At 30.2% G+C, this 12,992-nt stretch overlaps 1 protein-coding gene across 1 annotated transcript in view; it reads right to left on the bottom strand.

Annotated features, from left to right (window-relative positions):
- LOC148312930 (sodium-coupled monocarboxylate transporter 2-like) overlaps positions 1–11,875 on the bottom strand; it is a 46,767-nt gene extending 34,892 nt beyond the window's left edge. The window contains exons 1-2 of the mRNA XM_088271731.1: positions 11,401–11,875; positions 3,895–4,054 (exon numbers count right to left, since the gene is read on the bottom strand). Of these exons, the coding sequence (XP_088127857.1) occupies positions 3,895–4,054; positions 11,401–11,600 (360 nt within the window). The 5' untranslated portion in view covers positions 11,601–11,875. The remainder of the gene's footprint in view (positions 1–3,894; positions 4,055–11,400) is intronic.
- Positions 11,876–12,992: the final 1,117 nt, after the last annotated feature.

Below are 12,992 nucleotides of genomic sequence, written 5' to 3'. Positions count from 1 at the left end.
ATTCTTATCGAAACCGGTTGGATAATTGTACCAATAAAAAGTGGTTAAAACAAAGTTGTTTTGTTTTATAAACTTAACTTTTTATTGGGTCAACTTGATTACCAATTCCATGAAAACAAGGGTCATGTTTGAAATCGTTGAAAAAAATAGGTTTATTTGGGGCATGTGATTTCAGTAAAGTTTTATTTAATTTTTATTTTTTATACATCATTTTATTTCATAAATTTACAGAACAGTTACATAAATACATGAACAATAACTATAAAGTAATAAAAACAGGTACTTGTATCATTCCAGTTACAAAATTTCATATTTGTGATTTAATATAAATACCTGGAAGAGGGACGGGAGGAAGGAAAGGGGGAAAACGGAAAGATCAAAGCTCAAGTCCAAGACAAATTACTTGAAAATAGGGATACACCACGATATGAATGTATGGACCACGTGGGAAGCGCTAAGGTGTCAGTTGTCCAGCTTTTTTTTTTTAAATTTATTTAATAAGGTTACAATGTTTTTTACAATTTAAATTAATTTTCTAAACATTTAGAATCTTAAAATTAATAAGGCAGTTCTTTCCAAAAAAGAGACTGAGCTCTTGTGCTTGGAATACATACTATAGTATTTTATGGGATACAGATGATGCAGGCAAGGGAAGAAACTTTATTATCTCTAGTCAAGGAAATGGAGAATGAGTTTAGGTAAAGGAAAAAGAAAATAGCAACCATAGTTAGAGCGTTTGAGGTTGTATACTCATATACAAGTACAAGCTTGTGTAAAGTAATATACGAGTATAAGCGTTCCTTGATAAAATCATATTTTTAGAAGATATTTCTAATAACTCCACTATCTTATATGCAACAAACTTATTTTATTTACATCTCTTTTTCTTGTATCTTCCAATCTTATTTTGAAAAGTCTATTTTCATTAAATTTGTTCATTTTCCCTCATTTTATGAGATCGAAGATCAATTCGCTCTAAAGAAAACGCCGTTGGCAGATAACTTTGCAAATATGCGAATAATGTCAATAATATAATTTACTCTTACTCTTATCATTTTCTAAGTTTAACGTATACCACGTTAGCTGTATAATTGGAAACTTACTGCAATGGAAAATGCATTAGCTGTCATAAATCCATTCAAACATCGTACTTACACTAATTGACCTCTGAACACTGAACACCGTGTGTGTAAAAATTTTAAAAGTATCCTCAGTGGGATTTTACGTAAAGAAATAATGATTTTCTCACAGAACTTATTATATACCGTAGAACTTTATGTGTTACTTGAGCCCAGTACAAAAAAAAATCTGTATTTGGTCTACAATAATGAATGTATCGACATGATTCATTGTTTCCCCGACAGGTGACACATATTGTCACGATACGTTCATTATTGTAGACCAAATACAGGATTAAATCATAATTTTTGAGTTGGGCTCAAGTAACACATCAAAGTTCAAGTAGCCCGTTCTACGGTACTATTTGTAAAATTATTTAATTTAAATCATCTATTCTTTTTGAATTCTCATGTGAATTTACAAAAAATTATCATTACTTTTTATTTTCAGTTTAGAAAAAATAATGAACAAATTTTCATTGTATATAATTAAGACTTTTAACTACAACGGTTAGAGGATTCACTACTTGTTTAGACTAGAATTATTGGAAATGTTATAAATGATGTGAAATTTACATAACATCACGATTTTCGTCCATCGTGTTTTCATCCTGTTATTTATCAGCTGAACCAGAATGCACTCACCCTCATGCGGTCACTACACAGTCTGCCGTAACCGTTGATGGTTGACTGTAACAATGTTACTATGTGCTTCATAAATCCCACCCCCTGCATTGAAAGTTTTGACTAAACTCGTCAATACTAGCTAATGCAAGGGTGGCCAACCCTCGGCCCGCCGAGTGTATATTTGCGGCCCGTGGAGCATTTCACATATTTTTTAAGTGTGCATAAAACCACCAAAAGAACATTTCACCGTGCGTAGTTCGTATCACATCCCATATATGGAAGTATGTCACTATCGTGACAATTTCAAGACCCATGTAATGGCGTCAAGTAGTAAAGCTGATAATTTTTGTATTGCCTAACTCTAATTTAATAAATTTGTTTGATTCTCATTTTCGTTGTATCTTCAAAAAAATAAAAATAAAATATTTATGTATATATATATATATTTATATATATATATATATATATATATATATATATATATATATATATATATATATATATATATATATATATATATATATATATATATATATATATATATATATTTATATATGTTTGCTTTGAATAAAAGGAGAAATTTGGTTTTACGGCCCGGTGTAAAATGTCATTTCTAAAATCTGGCCCGGCTGCTGAAAAGGTTGGCCACCCATGAGCTAATGAATATTGAACGCTTCACTGGGGAAATTATTATATCCAATACTAGTATTTCTAATATTATCATATTTGGTTGATATTTTGGTTGGTCAGGGTGAAGGTAAAATTAAGTAACTAAAAAAAGTACGAGTGTGCTATTCAGATTAAAATAATGTTGTTTTCGGAAGGGCTATGTTATTTGCTGTTTCAACGTTCACTTTGTGGTAAGACATGATAAAATTATAAATAAAACACTGGTTTTTTACCACATGAGTATTATTATATTGTACTTACGACTAATTTCGGAAGCTACAGATGTTGTCATCTACGGGTTTAAATATAACGTAAAGCATTAATATGATTAAATAATTATCTGTACTGATAGAAGGGAGGTAAGTTAGGGTGTGGAGTTTGAATATGACGAAAACATGTAAAGCAAGGGTTAGGAGTTTTGAAATAATATATTATTTATTACATTTTTATTAGAATTTAAGTGAATTTTTATTTATGGATTTCTTAATTCTAAAAGAATAAGTTTTATTGTAATTTAATGAGACGGTGGGAGAAAGAGCATATAAAATTTTGCATTAAAAATATTATTTATTCAATATTTTCGGTATTATTAATTTGTGTTTTAATTGGTATAGTTGATTTTAGTGGTTGTGAAAAGAAATTTTTTAGGAGTTTTTTTAGTATGTAAAATTCCGAATAGACACATTAATGAAGGTTTCTGGTAAATTACTAATTACAAGCATAGATGTCACATGTGTATTCTTGTTGTTGTTGAGAAAGTTTAAGTGTTGTAACATTAAATTTAAGTAATGTAGTTGTCGTTCTGTTTCATGCTGTAAAAATTATCTCTTTAACCAGCCAATAATATATTATAGGCCTAGACTTCTATCATATGTATTAATCCAATATCATCACACTTCTTCTTCTATGCTGAATTACCGATTGTATCTTGAATAACTAATGATAATAAACAGTATACCGCTTTATTACCTCAAAAACATAGGTAGCTTTGAGCATAATGAAGTTGTAAAAATAAAATTATAAATAATTGTGAATTATATATATATATATATATATATATATATATATATATATATATATATATATATATATATATATATATATATATATATATATATATATATATATATATATATATATATATATATATATATATATATATATATATATATATATATATATATATATATATATATATATATATATATATATATATATATATATATATATTAATTTAAAAAAATAAAAAAAAATAATTATGATAAAAATATAATGATACCAACAAACATAAACAATAGATAATAAGTGTACCATAAGTCCTTCTCCAAGTACAAGAGCTTTCTCTTTATTGAAAAAAAAACCGCTTTAAAAATTTTAATATTGTAAAATTAGAAATGTCTAGAAAACGAATTGAAATTGAAATAAAAACCCTTGTAACCTGTAATTATCAATAGTAAATAAAAATATTTTCAAATCTTACCTCGTAACTCGACGTTATTTGTAATTTGTAAAATACTGGTAAATACACCAGGGCCATTGTAACTGATACAAACGATTCCGAAAGTATGATCATCCAGTACTGTGTCCCGAAAGTATACATTTCAGCTGGCAGACCAAGCAACGATATTCCTGAGATATAGCTGGAATAAAAAATACTTAGACAATAAATAATTTAAAAAGTTTTCCTTTTCAGGAAAAAGTATGGTTTGGTGTGGTATTCCTATTATTGTTGAATAATACAAGTCCTCGTATTTCAAAAGTTCTTACATCTACAAATTTGAGAGTAGTCACAAAGGGTGCTTGAAAGTGGTCGAAAACAAGTGTTTTATTAAATATTCAAATATTTTATTTATTGTTTCGGCATTAACTTTGTGGTAAGACATGTTACAATGATTAAAGAAAACACTTTTTTTTTTACCACTTGAGTTTTATTAAAGACTACATGTTTCAGAAGTTAAACTTCCATCATTCAGGTCTGTATAATAACTGAATATTATACAGACCTGAATGATGGAAGTTTAACTTCTGAAACATATAGTCTTTAATAAAACTCAAGTGGTAAAAAACAAGTGTTTTCTTTAATCATTGTAAATATTTAAATCATCATGTTATTTCACAAAGTTAATTCAATATCAATAAATAATATCCTGTTATGTTCATTAAGAGTAGTAACTTAATTTTTAATACTGTTTCTTGTTTAAAAAATGTATGTAGACAAAAATGATATCTTCTTCTTCCTGGCTTATCTTACTATAAGTTGGCACACCCAACTTAAAGTCTTTGTAGACTGCTGGGGTCAGCTCTCCTCGTCCTCAAATTGAAGGTCCTTCTGTCATGGACAACGTCACCTAGGCCATGCCTTCGAATTATATTATCTCACTGCAGCATCCATGATTTTTTTGGTCTTCCTCTAGATATCTTTCGAGGAAGATCCATTTCTTTGGCCTGGTTTACGACATGCTCGAGTTCTCTGCGTCCTATATGCCCTTACCATCTCAATTGTCTTTCATCTACTTATGTCTGTTACGCTTCCACGAATGCGTGAACTCTTTATTTTGTCTCAACCATGATATATTTTAAATAAACTTTGATGAAAATTGTAACAAATAGTGTGTTATCATTATAAGTTAAACTTTAAGGACCATCAGAGAACGGCTGTCATTTATCTATATACAATGAATAGAAGATTAAACTGATTACTTAATGCCAGAGAGGGATATGTCCCACATAAGCGCAACATCCTTCGAGCATTGTGGTTATGAATTGATCGTTACATCAAACTAGTCTGTTTGTCATCGTCTTTGATTGAAATTAATCTCCATACATGTACCTGCATGGAAGCAGGAAACCCGTCGCGCTTGATGTGGTAACGATCCATTGATATTGTGCAGAAATCTGCTTGCGAATTGTATCCTTGTACATATCTCTAAACGGACATATGCCAGAGTACATTATATGCTTCATATGCAATATTAGAAATAATTTTTACGAAAAACTGAGGAATGAAAAATTGGACTTGTGATAAACGCATTTTCTAAAATTGAACGTTCGTTTTACGTTTCCTTAATAGTGAGCGCGCTTGTCTACCGTGATGAGGGACCTGGGTCCGATTCACGAGAGGGTCAATATATATATATATATATATATATATATATATATATATATATATATATATATATATATATATATATATATATATATATAATATATATATATATATATATATATATATATATATATATATATATATATATATATATATATATATATAAGAAATTTTCACTCTCATATGTATTTAATATTTCGCCCTGGACTGGTACAAGAAGCGCAGGACATGCCTAGATGCAATTAATGATCAAGATAACAATACGTCCGTATGTAACAGTGCCCTATACGCCATTGGGTGCGGACAATGGTTTGAATGTATATAAATATACAATTGTGCATAGGGGACTGCATCATAAAAACGCAGTTTTACCTTGACCGTCAACACATGAAGGAAAGGTAATCAGCCCAGTCCAGGGTAATGTTGAAAAAATATTATAATGAAAAATCACTTTTTATTTTGACTCCCTTGGAAATCGAACACGACACCTCCAGTACAAAAGCCGAGCGTGGGGACCATTACACAAATTTAATATCAACATTAATCCTCTAAACAGAGTTGGCGGATTAAACGCTTACGAATATTAAATTCATTTTAAAATCATTTCATATAAATTTAACGCGAATGGTAATTCTCGTAGATTTCTCGAATGGATTTGCGTAGCTTATTTATTGAATAAACAATAGTCTGTTCGCAGTAACATCGCATAAAATACAGCCTTAAATATGTTTATTTTATTTTAGGTGGGGTTTTTCATTTGAGAATGTAAAATTAAAGAGATACAAAAGTAAAACACTAGAAAATAACATTTTGCATATTCAAATGTAATATGTATTTAAACCAATATATTTACACACTCATAATTGAAAATGTTCTTAATAAGCTCAATGAATTAATAGCTTAAATAAGTATACCAACAGGGATGGATGAATAAATAATGAAGCTTAAATAAGTATACCAACAGGGATGTATGAATTAATAATGAAGCTTAAATAGGTATACCAACAAATAATAAATCATAGTATACCAACAGGGATGGTACTCAGGGATGGTACCCAGCCATTTAGTTGAGGGAGGTTTTTTAAAGGGTTTCTTTTAAAGGTTTTTTAAAGCCTAAAGGATAGGGATGACGAACCTTTTTTAGCATGAGTGCCAATTTTTTTTTTTAATTTAAACAATAATTATTTTTTGATAACTCATCAAAGATGAAGAAGAATATGGGAGTCTGGGCATTTACGGGGCTGACGACCGTCATGGGCTGGTTTAAGTGATCACTTTACCAATTCTACCCATTATTGACAACCACACTACTTAAATTCTTGGAAGTTCTATATATGTGAACCAACTTTGAAACATTATTCTTGAATCACTAGAACTTCACTAGAGACATCTATTGGTGAGATGAAAAGAAGCTTTTTATTGAGCGGAAACTCTTTTATTAGTATGTGAGGTTCGAATCCTGGATTATAATCACACACATGAGAAACGCCAGAAAATGCCATTTTCATTTTTATAATTTAGCTTACAATTTGACCAGATTATTATTATTAACAACATTTTGAGTGTGTCCAAATACTTTTGATAAAGTAACTCCTGTAATTGGAGATAATCTAGATTTTGTGAACAAGTATTTGGACACATTCAAAATGTTGTTAATATACAATAATATTTCGCGTGCCTCATGCCATGGAAATAAAAATGCATGAAATGTTTGTGTAACTTCAGACTTATGCATTTTTTCGATGCATTAATGCATCAAAAAAAATAAAAAAAGTATTCATAATGGCAAAATAAAATAAAATTAAAAATAATCAAAAAAATAAAACCTTTTAAATTTCATTATTAGCAAGATTTTCGTTGTTGGATGGTATATGACATTTTTTCTATCGGGTTCGTAGCTGGTAGCTATTAATATAATACAAGAAGTAGTATTTTCGTCTGCCAGTCTACTTCTTATTCCTGATTTAATATCGAAATTGAAATATCAATTTTATGTAATAAAAATGGTTTTGATTTTTTTTTTTAAATCACTTTTAGTGTTTCGCTTTATTCAGTTTCAGAATAATCATTAAATCATCAGGTCATTAAAATAAAATAATTACGGTTTAACAATGGCATAACAAAAAAAAAAGTGTTTTTAAAAGTCGTATTACGCAAGTGAACGATGAATGATAAGGAGAGATACGACGCTATGAATTATATATAAAAATTATAATTCATACCGTCGTCGTAAGAGAAAGTGATCAACTGACAAAACGTAAAATGTTCAGGAGGGCCATTTAAGTCACTTTTGCTTGGCAAGAAAATAAACATCAATGCAGTTAGTCATTTTTAACAAGTCAATATATTATACTTCCAAGTATAAAATCGCTTTGGGATTTTTTCAGGGCAATATTAAGCGACATAACGCTATTATCGTAAAATATTACCTCAAGCGCGCTTACACAGATGTGGATTATGATATGAAAATGATAATGATACACACACACACACATATATATATATATATATATATATATATATATATATATATATATATATATATATATATATATATATATATATATATATATATATATATATATATATATATGTGTGTGTGTGTGTGTATGCACATTGGCCATTCTCTAGCCCAAGAAGAGCGAGAAGAAAGAAAGAAGAAAGAAGAAAGATTGACGTACCACGCCATTTGCAAAAAAAATATATAGCATCTTTAGATAAGGTGAATTATTTTGTACCACCCTGTATAAAGTTACATACATACATATGTACATGCGCATTGCAACCCGAGATTACAACACGGCCGTCGTTAAACACAATGCTTTATTTGGCCACTCTACAGATGACCGGAACACATCCATTAGCTAAAGATCGTGTCAGTTATTATCTATTTTGCAATAGCTTATTATTCTATTCACACATGGTACTCTCAACCGCCCGGGACCTGGTTTTAATGCATCGTTAGTGCTATGCTTTCTTTAGCAGAATATGACATTATTTCAAAGACTTACTTATTTATCTATTTTTTGACATCTCGACATAAATGAAGAAGAACATGGAAGCTGAGCATTTACGGGGCTTACGACCGTCATACGTTGGTTTTAGTGATTACTTTCAAACCCTTATCCGCACCCGATTGTGCATAGGGCACTGCATCATATAAAAGCAGTGTTATCTTGGTCATTAACACATGAAGGAAAGGTGATAAGCCATCCGTCCAGGGTAATATTGTTGAGTGAAAAAATTACTTATATTTATTTGATCCCCCTAGGAATCGAACCAGGGACTTCTAGTACGATAGCCATGCGTGCTGACTATAACACCACAGAGGCGGACAAATCACGTTATTACGTGATCAACCGATCATTTTATACACGTGTTACATTCGCCAATTCTACCTATCTATATTATCTATGATTGACAACCACACAACTCAAATTCTAGGATGTTCTATATGTATGATATTTTAGAACATTGTACAAGAATAACTAGAATTTTCACTGCTGACATCTATTGGTGAGACGAGTAATCTTTTTTTACTAAGCAGAAACTCTTATATTTATATGTGGGGTCCGAATCCTGGATTGTAATCACATACATGATAAACGCCAGAAAATATTATTTTCATTATTATTAATTTAGTTTATAATTCGATAATTTTCTTAAATAACTACCTTCAATTTTAAATATTAAAATAAAACACTTGTGTACGACAATTTTAGAGATTATCCATGGAATAACGTCCAAATTTGATCAGGTTTATTTTAAGAAACAATGGAATAAATGATTTCTGTTTAATCTGTGTAAAAGTTTTTTCAAGATGGAAAAAATTAATGGCGTATAAAAGCTGCTTATTTTCAAGAATATAATTTTTATTTCAGGAATTATTTGGCTTTCTTCATTTTTTGCAATTCATTGTGTAACGGTTTTCATTATAATATTTTGTACATAACTTCGTGTTACACATGTACAAAAAGCAAAACTGTAAAAACTTACCGAGACAATTTATTTTATCTTGGCAAATGTCATTTAAAAGTCTCCGGAGTTTGTACTCGTAGGGTTTCAAATTTAATTGTAATTTTACGATTTTTGTATTATTTATGAATAAATGAAAAATCTGTACATCAAAAAGCAAACTTCAGAATAATTGGAAGTTGTGTAAAATCCTTTACAAAATAAATTATTCAGTTTTCGCAATATGCTCGTGACAAACTACCATTTTATCAACAATATACGAGTATGTTAATTTATAATTACAGACAAACCATATATGTATGTGTGCTTTGGAAATTGTCAAAGAAGTTTTTTTTATATATATTAACATCCAAAAAATACGCACTTATCTCTAACTCCTTTCAACAACTTCATAATTCAAAAATCGTAATTTTTTAGTTGTGCATGTTTTCTGAATGCCCAGAAAATGTACTATAATATATTCTGGCAAAAGCGGCATATTTGAAACTTAATATTTACCCGCTACAGGGCAGAAAGTGTTGTTTTTACATTTTGAAGAAAGGGTATTATTAAATAACTTTTTATAATATGCTAAATATTTTTCAAATGTAGAAAAAACATTCAGGTTTTACCTAAAAAGATCTGTTGCACAATCAATCAAATCAAGTTTTTTTTTTTTTATATATGACGTTGTTGAAAGGAATGAGCAATATATTTTATGTATATAAACATGATCAATAACACACTTCAGTTATTGAATTGTACATTTTCCAAGATGTATAAAATATGAATAAATATTACAATTCATATGAATAAAAATGTGTAACAAATATTAAAACATTGGTTAAATATTATATTCTTCTTTTTCTAACCCTTATCTGCACCCTATGGTGCATAGGTGCATCGTATTGAAGATTTGATATCTTGATTGTTTCTTACATTTTCATGTAAGAAACGATCAAGAGATCGAGAAACGTCTGCCTTCGCAAGGTGATCAATCCTACGCTCCAGGTATCAATATTAGGTAATCAAAAACATTGATTCAAAGGGGGGGCGGGGGGTTGGGAATCGATCCCGGGGCTCCGAACACGGTAGCTAAATGCTCTAATCATCACACTGAGGGGTCAGATTAGATTATTGCATTTGAAAAACCTCATGGCTAAGAGAAACAAAGATTTATTAATAATGATTGCCAGTGCCCTTTACTATGACCTAAACATAAAACACACAGGCCAAGCCTTTGTGGGTTTTTTTGTATTTATATTTTATTATTATTAATATTTTTTTGTATTTGAATTTATGTCATGTTTGTTTAATGAAAAATAATTTTAAAAATAGAAAAAAAGTCCTTTAGTCATTCCGATAGCATAATATTGATTTTCACAAGTTTTTTTTAAACATTTAAAGCTTTTCCTTTTTTTTAATTGCCTAACGTCCAAGTGAATCTGAAATCTAGCTACGGCTTATGATACACCACTTATCATGACCTTACTCGGGCTTCAACTTTTTAAGTTTTATAGCCTATGCGTACTCGTGAGTGGATTTCCTCTTTATGTTTAAAGTTAAAATAATTTCATGTAAATCATGAGTGAAAATTTTTAACAAAAACACTCGCTAGAGACATGAGTACAGTAAACATAATAGCAGTAAAGCTATAAGCATTCGCTAAACCCCGGAATAAAACTAATATATGAATTGTAGTACATACATCTAAGAACGCTAAACATACACAAATGTATAAAGGACGATAGAAAATTAGATTTGATTTATTCAAATATGTACACATGCTGCAAAAAATCAAAACGAAGTCCGTAATAAAAACGACTTGATTTATCAAATGAACAGTAGGGCTGAGAAGAAAAAAACAACATGCAATACGTTTACAATGAAAAAGGTTTTAAGTTTTTTGTGTTTTGGTTGACTTACCTCGCGATTAAGGACATAGATATTGGAAATATTCCCATCTTCTTTCCACCCATGAGATACTCCTGAGTAGTATTTTGTTTTTCTTTGGCAAAAAAAGCGAAATAGACACCGATCATAGCGGAAAGAAACAGCATCACACCGAATACTAAATAGTCCAGTAAATCAAAATATTTTTGCTCCACAATCGTTTCCGGATCCATGTTGAATGGATGCTTTAAAAAACTTAATGAGGGGAAATATGACTTATGTAGTTTGAGAACAATTATATCATTTAAGCAAATTCCATTTTTTCATCTGCCTTTTTTCTTTTTTAGGTAGAATAATGCTTTTGACGTAACGATACAAATTAACAAGGTTGATTTTCATATTAATTTACTTTGGGACTATTTGAGAATGTATTATGAGCTACTTTAAGTGTAGACGTTTTCTCTCGAGAACAGTTTAGAGTTATCTATTCCATGGTTGAGATGGTACTGAATCTGAACGCTTTTTGTCATCTGCAATAAGAATAACGTAAGTGGACAAAACGTGAATAATTGGCAATTACGAATACGGTTCTGATTCGATCTGCGTAACTCTTTGTCGCAGATTTACCACGAGATGATTCAATTTAACAGTGTGCACTCGCACATCTCTTGAATGACATGAAACATATGTATTCATGTAAGTAATATCTCTTACTTTGCTTTATTCAACGAGTAGATTAGTTAATTAGTAAATCTAAATTTATAAAAATGTCTCGTCTGTTGTTTGTTTGTAGGGGAGGGTGGGGCGTGTTGTGACGGGGGCAGGTTGTGACAATCCATTTAAAATTTGCGCTACATGATTTAGTGTCACCTGCATAGTTTTATTTTGTGTGAATCCCTTACCGTCGGTTGGTTTTTCAGTCGTTTTGTTAGGGACAAATATATAAAACCAAAGTATTGTTGGTAAAGAATCATTTATTTTATTTTAAAAACTAATACTTTGATTATATTAAAGGATTTACAACAATATTTTTTTGTAATTAACTCACAACGCGCCCCACCCTTCCCTACTTGATGCATTGCTAAACTAAGCTTAGGAAATGTTTGAAACTTTCAAAATATCTTTATTACATCCTCGCGGAGGTAACTGTATTAAAACAATCACATGACAATACGTGAAAAGTATTTAAACCATAAAAAAAACTCCGTACGAAACTGTAAGCATGTGGGAGTTTAAAATGTCATATTTAATAAATGAATGCTTTTCCATTGTCAACTTTAGGTGAGAGATCCATGCTTTTCACATGGACAACTGTATGTAGTCTGCTCACGCGTTGGAAAACCTTCTGATTTATTTGTGTACGCACCAGATAGAAAAACAAACAAAAAAACATAGGGTATCCAAAAGCACTACAATAAATAAAAACACATACGGCCGATTGTCACCGTCAAATTTAGGTAAGAAAAACTTACCTAAGCTCATCGCTTCTGATTGGCTTCGGCCTCTCCTCAAGTCCAACTTATTCAATTTGAAGGCGAGAGGCTCCCGACGAGGGGCTTCCATAAACTAAAAAGTTTTTTTTAGTGGCATTGCAGCGCATGCCGGGTACACGCTAGTTTATAAAT

Source organism: Brachycentrus maculatus, unplaced genomic scaffold, assembly GCF_059751285.1.
Source record: "Brachycentrus maculatus isolate JH-2025_06_01 unplaced genomic scaffold, ASM5975128v1 h1tg000029l, whole genome shotgun sequence".
Classification (NCBI taxonomy): Eukaryota; Metazoa; Arthropoda; class Insecta; order Trichoptera; family Brachycentridae; genus Brachycentrus; species Brachycentrus maculatus.
This window is presented reverse-complemented; position numbering and strand designations above follow the sequence as displayed.